This window comes from Helianthus annuus, chromosome 1 (genome assembly GCF_002127325.2).
Source record: "Helianthus annuus cultivar XRQ/B chromosome 1, HanXRQr2.0-SUNRISE, whole genome shotgun sequence".
Taxonomy (NCBI): domain Eukaryota; kingdom Viridiplantae; phylum Streptophyta; class Magnoliopsida; order Asterales; family Asteraceae; genus Helianthus; species Helianthus annuus.
Window position 1 is genome coordinate 8,129,716 of NC_035433.2, and position 17,767 is coordinate 8,147,482.

Here is a 17,767-nt window from a genome sequence, read left to right on the forward strand (position 1 = left end):
TCATTTCTCTTTTTGTTTATTCATGTATTCATATTTAAAAATAGTAAATAAACCTACCCCCCCCACCCACCAGGGGTTACATACTTTATCATATTACCCGGTCTCTCTAATTTCTTTCTAACTTGAGATATCCTTTATTTAATATCCTTTTACCATTCCATGTCGGCATCCAATGCCCTAACACCACTTCAAACCATACCACCACACTAGCCACTACCTTCTATAATCCAACTTGTCCCGTTACTTCTTACTAATCTTCCTTTCTTCCTCCTTTGATGCAAATTGATAATGTCGAACAAACGACTAGTCAAAGCAAAATAAGCGGTGGAGGATGAAAGCGTCGCTATGTTCCCGTGTTTAATAAAGGAAAGAAAAGAAAAGAAGAGAAAATGAATTGAGCAGAGAAAAGAAAATGAGTAGAAAGGGAAATTTTAATTAACTACTCTATTCCCGAGTTCGAAAGAAATAAAAAGATAAGTAATTTTTTTATGTATTAAAAATCATTTTTCTTCCAAATCTTTCATTTGGGAGGATTTAAAATGAATGAAAAAGAAATATGTTTTCTTTCCATTTCCTTTCTTAAAAAACTCTAGAACACGATTTTTTTACATAATTCGAAATCCTTTATTTTCATTCGTTACATGAAACTTGGGAACACAGCGAAGCATGCACGAAATTTCAACATTTTATTATGATAAAAGAGGATAAACTTACTAGCTTGATGGAGTTAAACTAGTGGATGAAGTAACAACTTCACCATAAACAAACTACAAACAAAAAAGTGTATGGACCACAAGAACAAACTAGAAATTGGATTCTTTAGTAGAGACTCGTATGTATATGTAATTATTCTGCATAAGATATTTGTATTCATAAATATATTTTGTCTTTGGATAATAAAAACGATATATATTCTTTGTATCTTTACTACTTACTTTCGTTTATCATTAAAAGAGTCTGTTGACAAGAGATAATCTTGAATGTACTATATATGCATACATGTATATCTGACTATTTTATAAACTAGAAGATGGTATGGTGACTAAAAGTTTGACATACGGATACAAAAGGAAATTTAAATGATTCTCATCTACAAATCTTTATAATATGAGCACTATACCTAATGATCGACGTAATTTTAAACTTGAAAGCATGGTTGTAAAAGTCGTTAGGTGCTTCCTAGTCGGCCGATTGGGGAGTTGAGAGTACTTGGCCTAGGCGGAGAGCAGTCGTGGAGTACTCGGACATGTTAAATTATAAAGAAATTTGTTTTCGGGAATTTATATGTATGTTAAATATCTTAAGTTTACTAATATTTATTACAAAATACGTGAATATCAATATAAATAAAAAATGCATGCTCAGGAATTTTTGACCGTTATCCCGATTGAGGGGTTAGGACAATGCATATCGGCATTAGAATATAGAACCATTCTCAAATACCGGCTAATGATCCCTATGTACCCAGAAGATGAAACCTGCCCGATATGTCGTAAAGCTTGTATGGATAAATATGGGGAGCACGCAGTTCACTGTAAAGAGCTCCCTGGGTTTAAATATCGGCATGACTGGGTGCGAGATGTTTTGGGGGACATCTTAAGAAGAGCTGGGATTTCTGCTAAGAAAGAGGCCCCTGTGAATTTCCTCACGGACCCTATGGAAGGGAGATCTACTCTGCGACCAGCGGATCTGTTCGTCTTTGGCTGGGCTGGGGGGAAACATGCTTGTGTAGACCTCACGGGGGTTTCCCCTTTGGTTGGTTTAAGGGAAAACGGGTTTGTAGCTGGACTAGCAGCAAGAAAGGCAGAATCAAAGAAAGTGGATAAGCACGCTAAAGCTTGCGCAGAGAACCAACATGTCTTTATCTCTTTTGCCTTTGATATTTTTGGCTCCCTAGCGCCAGAAGCCATCAACTTCTTGACGAGGGTTCAACGGGTTATCCACAGCAACTGTTCGACCCCAAGGGGGCAGGGGTTTGTGTTCGGGAGGTTGGGGTTTGCAATTCAGAAAGGGTTGGCGGCGCAGCTTGTTGCCTGTCTACCTTCTGTTTTGATGTAACTTAACAAGTTTTCTGGTTATATTTAAGAAGATATTAGATTCGAAAATAATAATAATAATAATAATAAAGTAGTTCAATAATTGATATTCATTTATGATAGACATAGGAATTATGTTTTATTTTTTTAAGTCAAACTCGGACTGAGTTGACCTATTAGATCCAATTCTGGTCGAGGTTGACCGCGTTCAATCGATTCCAAGTAATTAAGCGGAGTTAAAGAAAGTCGCATCGGCAGCCGACCTTGTAACGATTATTCGGGGAGTACTTGGCCTTCGAAACCTTGTTTTATAACATTGCTTCAAAGATTGAACAAGTGTTTCTTATGAACCATCTTAGTTATACACTTTGCTTTTTTAACTTATATATTTGTTTTCATTATAAACAAAAACCATCCTAGTTATACACTTCGCTTTTTTAACTTATATATTTGTTTTCATTATATAAATGAGTTATTGTCATTTCCATTCATAGCAACAACTCAAAATATGGGTTTTTTTTTTCTTTTTTTTTTCACCTTTTCAAACCGAAAATGTTAAACACGATGCATGCTAAACAAAAAGAATCAAATAAAATACAGAATCCATAAATTTTAAAAGAATAAACCCACAAATCCACTATACAAATTGATGCATATTATGATTCCTAATGTGTTTTATTCTCTTAAGCCCAAACGGGCCAAACTTGTTGGTACTAAAAGTAAAATACCAAATGATATTTCTATTTATTTTTATTATATTCCATTTCTTGATAAATTATAATGCAAGAATATACTTCTAGCGTTATTTTCACGTGTTTAGTTATAGTACAAAGCAAAACTATTCCGTAGTTTATATTTTCACATGTTTTATATCTATCCTACCTAATAAAAGACATACCTAAGGTGCCACATGTCCCTTTTCTAGCCACCATATGACACATGGCATTTTCTTAAATCTACACACGACACATGGCATTACTAGCTTCCTTTCACATACACATTCATCATAACACAAGGGAAAACGCGGACCCGTCTAATTGAATTCGGGTCAAATACGCGGTGGTATATAATTGTTATAACCCGAAGACACCACACTTTTCTTATCGCATTAGGGTTTCATCTTCTCTAATACGCTTCTGCATCTGGATCTCAAATCGATGACAAGATTTCATCTTCTTCCTTAAGATTCATCGGTTTTCATCTCTCAATTTAGGGTTTCGACTATATATTTCTTATAATCCGAAGAACACACAACCTTCATTCGCATCTAGGGTTTCTGTTTCTTCCATCATACACCTCATTCTCATCATCCCTAAATCTCATTCCTGAAAGATCATCAATACCAAGGTATGATTCAGTTTTCTATCTATTAATCATCTTTATTCTTGATTAGATCTCTTTTTTTTTTTTGCACAACCTCCTCAACACTAATATGTCTTCATCTTCAATCTCGCCACACCAAAGTCATGACAAGGTTTGTTTATTTTTTGAAAATCATAGCAAGTGATTTCTATGATTCAAGGTTTGTTTATTTTTTGCGATTCTTTGTTTTTTTACATTTTTTTGTTTAATTTGTGTTCTGATACCCTAGCTGCGATAGTCAGGAAGGTTTCTTTCATTGTAGATAGTCAATTTCTTTCATCACAGATAGTCAAGAAGGTTTATGGAGATGAAGATTGTTCGATTTCTGGGTTCCATCACATGTAAATCTCGTGGGAGGTTAATCTACACCATTCGGTACGTTTCATTGCATATAATTGTTCATTCGGTGTGTAAAGATTGTTACCCGTATTTTTTAAATTTTGATAACTCTGTACCTAACCCAAATGATTTATTTTTTTTCAAGAAAGAGTTGGTTTTTATTTGTATGATTATAGTGTAATGTTAATTCAATAGGATTACTAATGGAGCCCATGTGTGAATTGCTTTTTCGAGGAATAGCACTTACGTGTGAATTTTGGTGAATTTTGATTGTTAGATTTGATAGTTCATGTCTATACATGCATATATAAGGCTTTGTACGTATATTGTTAGTTTGGTTGACTAGACATATAAGATTGTTATTTCTTTTGGCTACGAAAAGTTTTAAAAAAATTTGGTCTTTTTGACTCTCAATCAACCCTTTTAATATATACCATGCATACGAATATTTATATCTAAAGTTTCACAATAGATGGTCATTATAGTGTGGATTTAGTTCCATATTTAATGGGTTAGATGCAAGTTGAATGTTGTGTGGAATGTATCAAATGCTGAATTTATGTCTAAATCGTTTTATAAAAAAAGGTTCCATTTTTATTATTATAACATAGTTTTGTCAAGTTTTTTAAAAAGATGTTATTCAACCCATCCCGACGTTTGACCTCTTAACCCAATCCAAAGATTTTGCTATGATTAGTTTGATGGATCTTGAAGTCTGTTCTTTGTAGGTCCTTTTTTTGGAATCAAACACGAAAACAATGGATTGGAGATAAAGGATCCAGCTACAAAAGAAAGCTAGAAAAGCTGATATAAGGTGAGAATTTAATAAGGCAACCCACAAATAATAATAATAATAATAATAATAATAATAATAATAATAATAATAATAATAATAATAATAATAATTGTAGAACTAAGGAGAAAAATTTCATGATTGTATACTATATAACATATAGGTTCACCAAAATGTTTGTGTCTATATATATATATATATTTGCAGCGCTTTCTGGCTGATTTTGTTAGGATGGCTGAATTTGAAAATGTAATGGAGTTGAAGGTCCTGAACGATGATGGATTCGTGATGAATATGCATATTGGGGCTGAACATTCAGAGGGTTACAAGAGGTATGTTTTCTAAAGGATGGGAGAAGTACATGAAAGAAAGTGGTTTATAAATGGATACATATATGTATATAAATTATTTATACGTTTATGACTTATGTAATATGTAATTTAAACATATAATATAATTCTCTGTTTTGCAGATTACTATGATATATTGCAAAATAAATTATTGTTTTCTTAGATAATGCTAATCTGGACATTTTTGTGAAGTGTCTCTCATAGGCTTGACATCGATTACAGCTCCTTAAAAGCCCTAAGTCACACATTTCAATAAGGTATTTCTAAATTACCCTACATCCATTTATACTGATCGGTTAGGTTGGTGAAAGGATATTTAAAAAAAATTGTATTGCTTTTTGAATGGATTGTCTTTGATCATAGTATGCACTTATTTTGTTATCAACTGGAACACAACATGAAGAAGAAAAACTAATGTTCAGTTGTTTATTGCATCATATATTCCTTCATTCACCTGTTGGCCCCATTTTCTAAATTAATGAGTACATATAAATTTTGTAAACTCATTTGAACTAATTTTTTACATCTATCAATAAAATAATGTTGAACTCAATCTCGAAGAGTTATTTTTTGTGCCACTAAGTTAGGGATGAGCACGATACCCGTTTGGTATCAAAAAACGGAGAAAATTGGTACCAGTACCGAAGACCGGTTCGGTACCGGTGTTTTACCCGTAAATACCGATACCGATACCGAAAAACGGGGAAAATGGGTACCGGTACCTGTACCGAATATACCCGGTACCAAATGCTCATCCCTACACTAAGTTGTTGTAGCATGCTCATAGCTGGACGAATGATTATTAAATAGTTTTTGATCCAAACTTACGTGTAAGAACACAAATATGTTTACTCACATGATGCGACTCATTGTAGACTGATATAGACATTTTGAATCTTTTCTTACTCGGATATGGATAATGAAATGTAACGTTCAAACCGAAGTACAAGATTGGAAGTTCAACAGTTCTTTTGTTTTTTTGTGTTCAAAGTTCAAATACGGTTTGTAAGAGGGAGGATGTTGTATGCAAATCGTAAGTAGAGGTAAGTAAGCTTCTATTCCATTCATTATTTTCCTTCTCTACCATTATAAGATGCATATTGTTACTAGACAAGGCCACTTTTCTTTACTATGAACGGGTCGATTCTGTTTACATTTTATCTCAAAGGGGGTAAAGTGGGTTGAAATTTGACATCTAATGTTGTATATAAACAAGGTTTTTATATTTTTGTAATTTGTATTTGTAGCTATAAACCTCCACATTGTAAATGTAACATTAATATCTTATACATGTATTTTATTATATTTTTTCTTAATTTATGTGATTCATCATGACTCGAATTAAACAATACTATAACTTTGGGGAAACTTAAATAGTTAATCCCGCAAAAAGGTTTTGTTTTTTTATATAAAGTTTCGAGTGTTTTTTAAAAGATTTTTTTTTATATAAAGTTTCGAGTGTTATTGACGACTCTCATAACTCATATATCGTTTATATACTATGTTAAAGAACAAAGTGAATGTGTATGTGTTTTTTTAAAAAGTTTTGTTTTTTATAGAAAGCCTCGAGTGTTATTGACGACTCTCACACATGTTTTTTTTTTTTTTTTTTTTTTTTTTGTGATGAATGAAATGCAGGGTGGTTCAGTGGTTGGAATAGGAAACTTTGGTGAGGTGGGGCCATTGGATCATAACCCAAGAAACTTCACATGGCTCAGAAAGGCAGATCTTTTATTTGTGGAATGAAATTTGTAGCAAATTTACAAGATTTATAATTTATAAATGAATATAAAGTACAAAACTTTTTAATAAATGAATATATTGTGGCAGAATCTTATGGTGGAAAGTATGATGTCACACATGGATTATTAGCTCTAAAATAGATTAAGGCTGGGAGATTAAAGCTCAATCTAGGAGATTTAGATTTTTCCAAATCTTGAAATATAAGCAATTAAATTTAAAAACGTTAAATTTGCATAAATTTTGAATAAAGATTTCAGCAAAAAGGCCAAATGACATTGCTCGCCAAATCGGATTAGCTTCTTTTGATACATCAAAGGTATATCGTTAATTAGTTCCCCGTCACCTATTTCCTTTGCTCGATAGCGGGGATTACAGATTTCAACTGAGTCGAGGTAATTAAGTTCTCATTACTAATTTTTTTAATCTCTTTGTAGTATATGTTAGTAGTTAGTTTTAGTGTTAGTTAAATGGTAAAACTTATTTGGATTCTTCTTATTTCAATTCCTATTATACTGATGTTATTATATAATAATTGTAGTCATCTCTTATTTTGTTTTGTTTTCGTCAAACAATTCTTCAATTTGGGTTAACCGCAGTTTATATTAGCGAAAAAAGGTGCATTAGGAACGATATGGATCGCGCGCATCTGGATAGGTAATATATTTTTTTTCCTTAATTTTTATTTGGTAATTATCGTATGTTCCTATATGTGGTGGTTGTCCGATTTATATTTACATGCTGGTAACATGGTCATTCAGCTGCATAATTGGTGGCAATTCAATGTTAGAAGATGCTAACATTAAGGATATGAAGGATGTGGAAGGTTTGATCCGTCTCCCAGTCAAAGATAACAACAGTCCACCAACCCAGAAAACAAATTGATGTGATGTCTGTTGAAACTAAAGCTCTTCTTGACCCGCTTAACGGTTTGCCCAAGTAAGAATACATTTTATATTTAATCTGTTAACTAAATGGAATTTTTTGGGTGCGAATTGACATGCATATTTAGTATAATGTACCCAAACATGTTTTAACATAATAAGTTGTTTTTCTTTCCGAATTATGTTCTTAATGTTCAACTTCAGATTTCCATAATAAGTCCATGCGTACAGTTTGTTTATCAGTTTAAACGTAATTTTTTTTTTCAAAAAATAAAAACATATCATTTCCCAGCCCCGCGAAATTCACGGGAATTAGCACTAGTTATTTAATAAACTAGTTACATGTGATCCATTGTGTTTTTATAATTTACATGTTTATTTTGATGCAATTTACACTTTATATCAATGTAACATTGGTTCAACACAGCATCAAAAACTTCCTGTTAGGTGCAGGTTGTGCCCGTTGAGCGGCTCGGCATACTGATGAGTCCACGATTTACTAGTGCGCCGCTCATTCAATTACCAATGAGTGACAATCGTAGTTACCGCTATCAGAGGCGGCCCTGGGGGTGGGCAGGGAAGACCACCGGCCAGGGTCTGGTATTTCAAAGGGCATGTTATTTAAAAAAACCCGATACATGTAATTTTTTTAATATGGTATACCCATATAAACTCCAACATATCCCCACTTACAAAACTATTCTTATGGTTTAGATTAGTTATTAGCCCATTAATATTATGTTTATACCTTTAGTGAGCCCAGTACCTAGATTCGTTAAGGCCTAAGAACACTTTTTTTCGAGCTTGAACAGGGTAAAAGAATTCTTAGAGCCGGCCCTACTGCTAATGCTCCACAGTTGGAAGTTGAGCTTGGTTCCAATTTATGGGCAGCAACTGGCTGTTGTTGCTCGGCTCCCACTATTAGGCATCAACATGTTTTTGTTGTCTTCTTATATTTTTTGTTTGTGAAACTTGAACCATCACTTTAACAACATCATCATTTTTACAACATGTTAAAAAAAACACCTTTATTTTTACCAACTCTTTTGTAAACCCAACTATTTTCAAAAATGAATTTTTCTCGCATGTGAAGACTTTGATTTAAAAAAGAAATAAGCTCTAAAAGGGTAAATTACTCAAAAGTAACTTATAAAATATAAGTTTGAAACTTTTATAAGCAAACTACCTAAATACTTTTTTATGATGATCAACGTAAATATATCATTGCACTTTTAATGATTTCAGATATATAGAACAGCCGACAAAAGGTAGGGGAAAACTTATGTACCTTTTTCACAGGAATTAACTAATTTTGTAATGTTTATCATACATAGTAAAATATTTTGGAAAATATAGTTTTGATCCCTTCTAAATAAAAAGTAATGCATTTTTCATCTATGTATTTTTTTCTAAAATTCCTTCATTACTACAATTATATAGTCTATATTTATTTTTAACAAACTTTTTTCTGCAAATAACTAACAACCTTGTTGATAGTATTCACATGCTCTGGATACGCTATGTTGATTTGTACTTCGATCTTGATAGAATTGTTTTCTTTTTATCTTTAGAGTGGTTCCTTATCTTTAAGAACACATAATTTAGAGAAGTGTTGTGGTTCAGATGTGCTATTGTTCGAAATTTCTTTGTAAAAAAATTGATAACATCAACTAATTTTACCTTATGGAATATCTCATATACGTCACATGATATTCTGTTAACTAAGGGACTGTTTGTTTAGCTCTTAGTGAGGCTCTTAATGGTTCAGACCTCTTACTGGTTCAGTACTTAATGTTTTAGACTGTTGTTTCGCGAGCAGATGTCTAAATGGTTCAGACATTTGTCTCTGAATGGTTGAATATTATAGTGAGTCTAGATGGTTAAGATCTCTAATCTGAATTAGTCAAACATTTGCATCTGAACGGTTAAGGATTATACTGGTTCTCACTGGTTCAGCTCAGAAGTTACCAAACAACCCCTGAGAGGTTAGAACATCACTAGCAGTTGTTGAAAGTTCCTCTTCATAAGTTAGATGCTTCACAAACTAACAACTTTATAACATATGCCTTTTTTACAATTTTAATATCTACAAATACATTTTACATGAAAAAATCTAATTATCTTTTTAATCAACAAAATTATACATAATATAGTTGTCAAATAAGAAACTACAAAAGGTTAAAAGTGTAAGTTGATAAAACTAAAAAAAAGTAGATGCATTTGTGATGATGATAAAGTGAATATTCAACAAACCATGATGGTGAAATTTGATGGCAAAAGTCACCAAACACACCTAAAATGAGAAAATTCTCCTCTTGTGCCCACACAAGGTTGGTCCCTTGGATTGAGCATTTATTATAGTACCCCCACAAACCAAGAGTACATACATATGGAACCTCCTAGGTTCATGGTAATAGAATATAAGAAAACAAAAGGCACAAAACCAAGCATATGTTCCATTTCCATTCCTAAAATAGATTCTTAAACTCTCTCATTGGGGGTGAGGAATCAATATTTATTAGTCATAGCTCATTATAAAATTCTCTTCCCTACCAATTGCAAATAGAAGATGTAATTCATGTTTTTCTTTAAAAAAAACTTGAAGTTCGTTATATAAAATATGACGAATCGGTCATTGGAGGGTTAACCTATCCCTTCGTCACCTTTACTTCCTTCCCTGCTCTTATTTATGCTCGTATAGATCATTTTTATTCATCAATCCTTAGCAGTCGTTTGGTTCATGGAATATTTACGACGAAATTGGAATGTTTGAAAGGAATTGGAATTTGGAGGAATTGGAATTAATTCCAATAGAAATAGAAATTTAGTGTTGTGTTTGGTTTGTATAATTATTAAGGGAATTTGAATAAAAAACAAATCAATGATTTTGTATAATTCTTAAGGGAATTTGAATGCAAAAACAAATCTAATAAGATTGTTTTTTAACTAAAGTTTTAAGTTTTAATACCAACACACAACATTAATATGTTAAAACAATAAATTAACTTTTTAAATAAACAAAAAATATTCCTCCATGTATTGAAGAAATAATATTCTCCTAAATATGTCATTTTTGAAATAAATAAACTGAAATGACATATACACTCACAAAGAATCATATATATAGACAAACAATCCTGAAAATTTTAGAGTTGCCTATGAGAACTCATGCAATGTCAAATGTATAATAAAATAGAAAATGAGTATAAATGTATAATCAATCATTATTATATAAAATATATATATATAACAAAACAAAAAGCATATGAGTAGCCACTGCATAAAATTTGCATAGCAAATCTTTAAATGAAAGTTGACAAAATTTTGTGAAGGGACTACCAATGGTTTACAAAGTTGTAAACTTATGCAAAATATTTGGGAAAAAAAAAAACAAAATGTTTGTGACATTCATAACATGAGGAAAACGGATCACGGGCCACGTCTCGGAGTGAAACAAAAACAACCCGAGGCTTGGTCTTCGGGTATCATCCCGCCACCTTTACTTGTATCTATCGCCTCTAACAATCTCACGACCTCATCCATCTCGGGTCTCTTGTCGGGATTTGCATCCCAACATTTTCTCAAAATGTTAGCAAATGAACTCGGGCAGCATTTAGGAATGTCGGGCCGTAAATTCTGTAAAAAAAGAATATAAAAACTATTATTAATAAATAGTAACAAAGCATGGAGATGGTATCATGGTAACATATTTAGTTGCGTTTTATCTCAAACGGGTCAAATAAATTTCTTTTTTTTTACTTTTGCTAAAAGGAGAAAAGGTTGAATGGATCAAGTCTCCAAATGTCTTTTTTAATGCACACAACCTTTTTAATCGTTTTATCTATTCGTTAAATAAGCCTTAATTAGTTATAATATGTTTTCAACTGACAAAAAAGTGACAATATTAAGATTATAAATATAAATGACAGGATTAGTAAAAAACGACAAACCTGACGAACAACCGCAGAAGATACTTCGGCGAAACTCAGATCAGCATAAGGCATGTCACAACAATACACTTCCCATAAGCATATGCCGAAACTATAGACATCGCATTTCCGGTTGTAAGGCTTTCCATCAAGAACCTACAAGATTCAAGTCTTTTATATCTTCTCTCACAATTTTCCAAAAGTATAGACATCGCATTTCAGGTTATGTTATATCTTTGACGGGTTTAAAGGAAAACGGGTTGAATATCTCACAAGGTGATATTTTGAATGCATAAAACCTTCAAAATCATTTAAAAAAAAAAAAGTGTTATTATTGAAAAAATTAGAGTAAACTGCCAAAATGGTCCCTGAGGTTTGGTCACTTTTGCTACTTTAATCCAAAACTCAAACCTTTTGAATCTGGATCCCTGTGGTTTCAATTTTGTTGCCATTTTCATCCAAAAGCAAAAATCTGTTCAGATTTTTCGGTTACCATCCAGCTTTTTTGTCCTTTTCCTCCCTTTTAATGAAGGGCAAAATGGTCAGATTTTTGTAATTTGTTATAATAAAACATTAAAAGACCATTTTGCCCTTCATTAAAAGGGAGGAAAAAGACAGAAAAGCTGGATGTTAACTGAAAAACCTGACCAGATTTTGATTTTGGATGAAAATGGCAACAAAATTGAAACCATAAGGACCCAGATTCAAAAGGTTTGAGTTTTGGACTAATGTGGCAAAAGTGACCAAACCTCAGGGACCATTTTGGCAGTTTACTCAAAAAATTATGTCATATTGACAACAAACTTTGACTTTGTATTGAAAATGCAAGCCGAGCTCGACTTTTACACAATAGGCTTGAAACGAGCCCAGATGAGCTCAAGCTCTCTTAACTAAAATGAGCTAAACTCAAGCTCCGTACGTCTCGGTTCATCCACACCCCTGCCCTTGTAGTCACTTAGAAAGATGCAAAACATGCATCCAAATCAAATCTAGAACATAAAATGTGAACCGAGGTATACATACCTCTGGTGCCATGTAACCAAGTGTTCCCGTTTCACCGGTCATGTCTCGAGGGTTTTGAGCTTCAACACGAGCAACTCCGAAATCAGCAATCTTTAGGGTTCTATTCAAATCCAAGAGCATATTTTCAGTTTTAACGTCCCGGTGCACAATCTTCTTAGAGTGAAGGTAGCTTAAACTGCAAAAATCAAGAAACCCGTAAAAGATGCATAAAAAAATAAAAAATAAATAAAAAAAAACTTTTTTTTAATTAAAGAAAAGAAAACTAGAATTGAGCTCACCCTCTAGAGAGATCTAAAGCGAGTTGAACAACAATCTTGAAAGAGAGTTTCTTTCTACTATTCCTGATCAAATATTTCTTGAGGGTCCCACCAGGAAGATACTCTACTACAACACAACAAGCCCTAGACGGTAGCGAGTTTTGACCCATACTTGACGTGTTGTTTGACGGGATCTTAAGATCCGAGGTTCCCATTGAAGCTCCAACAAACTACAACGTCATAAGAGAAAATAAGAGTAAAGACAACATGCTTATAAAACCGTAGAAAGTAAAAACTAGAGGTGACAATTTCAACCCATTTTCCTGAAAATGGGTCAATCTGAGTTTATCTCTAACGGGTCAGACCGGATTTTTTTTAAAACTTGACTAAACATGCAAACCAGTCGAAAGTTGCGCAGTTTTTTAAATGCTTATAAGTTTTAACCTCCCAAATAGCTTTACAAAAATATAAATTACTATTTTAATAATAAAAGCTTTATAAATCTTATGAAATACGTTACGTATTTATAAAGTTACAAAAAAATGGAGTAAAAGTTGCCCATTTTGCCACCTACAGTACAAATAGCTACAAACCTTTGATCATTGTAAAATTATTTTAACTATTTAAAAATAAGAGTAAACTTCCGTTTTGCTCCCTGTGGTTTGGTTACTTTAACGGTTTTGCCCCAAACCTTTAAAAATAGCCATTTTCCTCCAATAGTTTGCTATGGTTTTTCCATTTTGCTCCCCGCCTCTAACTCCATCCAAATTGTTTGTTTTTCCATTTTGCTCCCCGCAGGGAGCAAAATGGAAAAACCATAGCAAACTATTGGAGTAAAATGGCTATTTTTAAAAGTTTGGGGCAAAACCGTTAAAGTGACCAAACCACAGGGAGCAAAACAAAAGTTTACTCTAAAAATAATTACTAAGTATTGTGATTTTAGTAGTTATTAGTTTAATGAAGCACTGACCTTGGTGACATTTGGATGATCAAGCTTATGCCACACAGCAACCTCTTGTCGAAAAGACGTACGCAGATTTGCGGTCTCGGCAGCAGTGGCAAGACCGTCCTCTCCCCAATCCAATACCTTCACTGTAAGTTTTCAAAACACATAAGTTGAAAGAAACATGAAATAATTATTAAAAAAAGTTTTAGATCAGTATATATTCCATGTCAGGGGAAAATTATGCATACATACAGGGTGTTTGGATGTGCTTAAGTTGGAATTATGAACTTTTTAGTGTTAGTTAATAATGATAGTGATTTTTTGAATCTCGGAGTCGTAATAATCACTTTGTAAATGCACATCCAAACACCCTCATGACCAAACACCCGACCCCCTGAACTTTTCGCTCAGTAGTGTAATATATGCGATTTTCGTATAGAAATTTTTGGGTATATACGTTTTCGACCCCTAGTTCTATAGAAATTTCTGGGTATATACGTTTTCGCCCCCCCCCCCCTCCCTGGTTGGAAATCTCAAGCTTCGCCACTGCCCATAAACACATACAAGTGTTGCTTTAACGCTATACATATGACAGTTATGTAATCGCAATTTTTAAATAAGCCTTTTGTATATATATACACTTGTGGATAACAAGGACGAATTCGATTAAAAAAACAACTTATTCTTGTCAAAAAAGATCCAATAATTTCTTATTTACAATGATTATAAACTTAGGATCCTTAACCAAATACTTACAAATTTGACAATAACTAAATATAGAAAGCAAACCATATATATATTTAGGATCCATTCCTACCATTGGGCGAAGCTTTTAAGGGGCGAGAGGGGGCGCCCAACCCCTCGAACCGTATGTAGTTTTCGTATAGAAATTTTCGGGTATATACGTTTTCGACCCCCAGTTTTATAGAAATTTTTAGGTCCGGTGACTTCCGGCCCCCTGGTCAGAAATCTCAAGATCTCAAGCTTCGCCACTATTCCTACCGAACCATGTAGAACGAAACGAATAACAATACCACATAATCAATCATCTCACTATAACAAGTCTATAAATTGAATCAAAACCTATAAAGATTCAAACTTTAACATACCAAACAACAATTAACCCAAAAAAATCACAAGAACCAACATAAAAAAACATTTACCTGCAACATCTTGACCATCATAAACACCTTTATAAACAGTACCATAAGTACCATGAGCAATAACATTCCTAATATCCAATTTTGCCAAATCAATTTCCCACTCTTCTTTTTTAGTATTTGTTTCTTTTTCTTTATCTCTTGACCAAACCCTACTCAAATGCTTATCCAATTGCACATCCCAACTCTTGAAATCAATCTTATCAGCCCTCAAAAATGAATCTTTATTATTACTCATATTACCCAAATCCTTTGACTTTGACCCTAGTTGACCACTTGAATTCTTTGGGGATGAACCAAGGCTTCTTGATTCTGATCTCATGATACCACTTTCACCTTCACTTTCTTCTCTATATTTCTTCAAATCCATACTTTATTTAATAAAAAAAAAACAAAAGGGTATTTTTATTTTTATTTTTAAAACCTAACAATCAAATATAGAAGCTTTTACAGCATGCATATAAAGATTTCTTGAAATTCAATCAAACCCCACAAGAAAACTTGCAACACAATCAAGAAACAAGGACTTGAATTGGATCAAGAATTACAAAGATTGAATCTTTTTTTCAAGATTTCTTGAAATTGAACAAATTAAACAAAACCCTAATGAATAAACCTCAGAAAATTCAAGAAAGTGGAGCTAGAAGCACAATTATAGGAAACCCAGATGGAAAAAGGTGTGATTTTTTTTTTTTTTTAAAAAGATTCTAAAGATGTGAAGGAAAATTATAATGAAGAAGATATATAAGTTGAAAATAATAAAAACCCTTAAAAAAAGAAAGGATTTTGATGGTGGAGATGAGAGAATTTTGTGGTGGGAAGAAGAATGAATAAGCGAAGAAAGGGGAGAAAAATGCAATGGCGGGTGGCTCCTAAAATAGCTATTGTGATCTCACCTAAAAATAATAATAAAATAATAATATTACGATAATAATAATAATAATAATAATAATAATAATAATAACAAATTAGTGATTTTTTTAAAAAAAATTTGTAGTTATTATAACAAACTAGTGATTTTTAAAAAATTTTTGTAGTTATTATTTTTAAAATTAGTGAATAATACTAAGAACAGCAATAATACTATTATTTATATTATTTATATGTATTAATTTATAAAATTAGGAAGAATTGTGATTTTTTTTTGTCTTTTTTGTGTTTATTTTTGTTGCATAGTAGACTTGAAGGATTTAATTTTTGTAATAAAATTTAGGTTTTTTTATAATTTTGCTAGAAAAGTTATGTGAATTCATTATTTTGTTAGTTTTTTTTTTTTACGTTTTTTCTTGGTCGTCGTTCGATTACTACTTAGCATGGTGTTTGGGTGGTTACATTTGGTCTCTCACGTTTGTTTACCCTCCCGGCTTTCTAATACGTGTTGGTATAAATTCAGTTTCGTCTACATTTTATGTCACGTGAGTCATTTGGTGTTAACAATTTGTGTTTTTATTTTACGTTTTTTCCCGGTTTTTAGTCGTCATTCGTATGATATTTAGCATGATTTTACGCCCCACTTTCAACACTGATACCACGGGTTTACACCTCTCACCGCAATGGAGGGCCTATGACTATTTATTATTATAACGATAAACACTGAAAAATCGCTTTAAATATAATAATAATATATGACCCTTTCAGCTTTTACTTCCAGAATTGACAGGAAATTCGCCTTTTGAACATTTGGGAAGTTAGCACCGAAAATGCAAAATATATTTAAAAGAAATACTTCACGGGTTCTTTGAAAAAGTCAATATTTAGAGTTAACTGCCATTTCAGTCCCTGTGGTTTGGTCACTTTGGCCATTTCAGTCCATTTTTCAAAAATACGCCATTTTCGTCCCTGACATACTGGAAAGGTGCCATTTCAGTCCAAATTCTCATTACCCAGTTAAAGTCAGTTAGGTGAGTATATTTAATGAAGGGTATTTCAGTCCTTTCATAATTCTTTTATTTTCCCTTTATGTTTTTAATAACCAAAATCGAATCTCCCCTGTATAAAACCCCCAAACCTGCAACTGTAACCCTAGATCCCAACTTCACCTCCAAAATTGAATCAAGACCATCCCCTCAACGATGGTTGTCTGCTCTAATTGTGGGTCTCCAACAATTGTGAAGACATCGTGGACCCCTGCAAACCCTGGAAGGAAGTTTTTCTGCTGCATTACTCGACATAGGGGTTGCGGGTTTGTGGATTGGGCAGAGGGTCCATCGTGTGAAAGGGCTGTTGAAGTATTTCGTCATTTTGCGGGTTTGGCTTATCAAGTTAGGGATCATGAAGAACAAGCTTCGAGGATGACATCTGAAATTAGGCAACTTCAAGAACAAGCTTTAGGAATGGCAGTGAAGTACACGAGATTGAAGATGATGTTAATGTTTAGCTGGGTTTTTTTCATCTCATATGTTGCTTTTCACTGAAAATGTTTAATGTTAAAGCAGTGGTAAATGTATAATGTTAAAGCAGTGGTAATAGCAGTTGGCGAATATTGTTCGATACATTGTAATATGGTTTTGTTATGGTTATGCATTTGCCGAATATTGTTGCGTCCGATTTAATGTAATATGCTTTTTGTTATGGTTAATGCACTTACCATAACAGATTTCACAATTGACATAAACCTGGACATAACTCATAACAGAATACATAACCAGAATTCATAACAAAAAGACATAAACCTGGACATAACTCACAACAGAAGACATAAGCAGACATAAACCTGGACATAGTTTACCAGAATTCATAACAAAAAGACATAAGACATAAGCAGCATAAGACATGTTCAAAACACAGATTAGGAAGTGTACCAACAGACATAATCAAAAGACATGACATGTTCCTGGACAAAATACATAACCAAAACATTCAAAAGACATTTTCAACCAACATAACCAGGACATGTTTCTACCAAACTACTGAACACCAGCAATGCCTATTCAACATCAGTCCCCTTG

The 17,767-nt window shown here is 32.9% G+C and overlaps 1 protein-coding gene and 1 long non-coding RNA gene across 28 annotated transcripts; one reads left to right on the forward strand and one right to left on the reverse strand.

Moving 5' to 3' along the window:
- The first annotated feature begins 3,125 nt into the window (after window positions 1–3,125).
- Window positions 3,126–8,256, forward strand: LOC110872036. 27 transcript variants are annotated; one of them, XR_002554070.2, is made up of 9 exons: window positions 3,127–3,383; window positions 3,430–3,773; window positions 4,466–4,551; window positions 4,738–4,862; window positions 5,073–5,137; window positions 5,756–5,923; window positions 6,519–7,277; window positions 7,382–7,559; window positions 7,952–8,256. It is a non-coding gene; the product is annotated as an uncharacterized LOC110872036 (long non-coding RNA). The 27 variants fall into 27 exon arrangements; XR_004868711.1 differs by having other exon boundaries at window positions 3,126–3,383; window positions 4,738–5,137; window positions 5,825–5,923; XR_004868710.1 differs by having other exon boundaries at window positions 4,738–5,137.
- Window positions 8,257–10,712: 2,456 nt separating this feature from the next.
- On the reverse strand, window positions 10,713–15,695 carry LOC110872035 (serine/threonine-protein kinase STY13). Its single transcript, XM_022120793.2, has 6 exons — window positions 14,823–15,695; window positions 13,684–13,805; window positions 12,735–12,943; window positions 12,457–12,631; window positions 11,455–11,589; window positions 10,713–11,140 (listed from the first exon to the last, which is right to left on the reverse strand). The coding sequence occupies exons 1-6, from the start codon at window positions 15,187–15,189 to the stop codon at window positions 10,934–10,936; spliced, it is 1,215 nt and encodes a 404-aa protein (XP_021976485.1). The 5' UTR covers window positions 15,190–15,695; the 3' UTR covers window positions 10,713–10,933.
- Window positions 15,696–17,767: the final 2,072 nt, after the last annotated feature.

What these genes read in the sequence shown, in the direction of transcription:
- LOC110872035 (XM_022120793.2), bottom strand. Translation starts at nt 15,189, where the DNA reads ATGGATTTGAAGAAATATAGAGAAGAAAGTGAAGGTGAAAGTGGTATC. An exon ending in TGATGGTCAAGATGTTGCAG is followed by an intron (nt 13,806 to 14,822) that starts GTAAATGTTTTT and finishes GAAAACTTACAG; the next exon opens with TGAAGGTATTGGATTGGGGA. An exon ending in TTGGTTACATGGCACCAGAG is followed by an intron (nt 11,590 to 12,456) that starts GTATGTATACCT and finishes TGAATCTTGTAG; the next exon opens with GTTCTTGATGGAAAGCCTTA.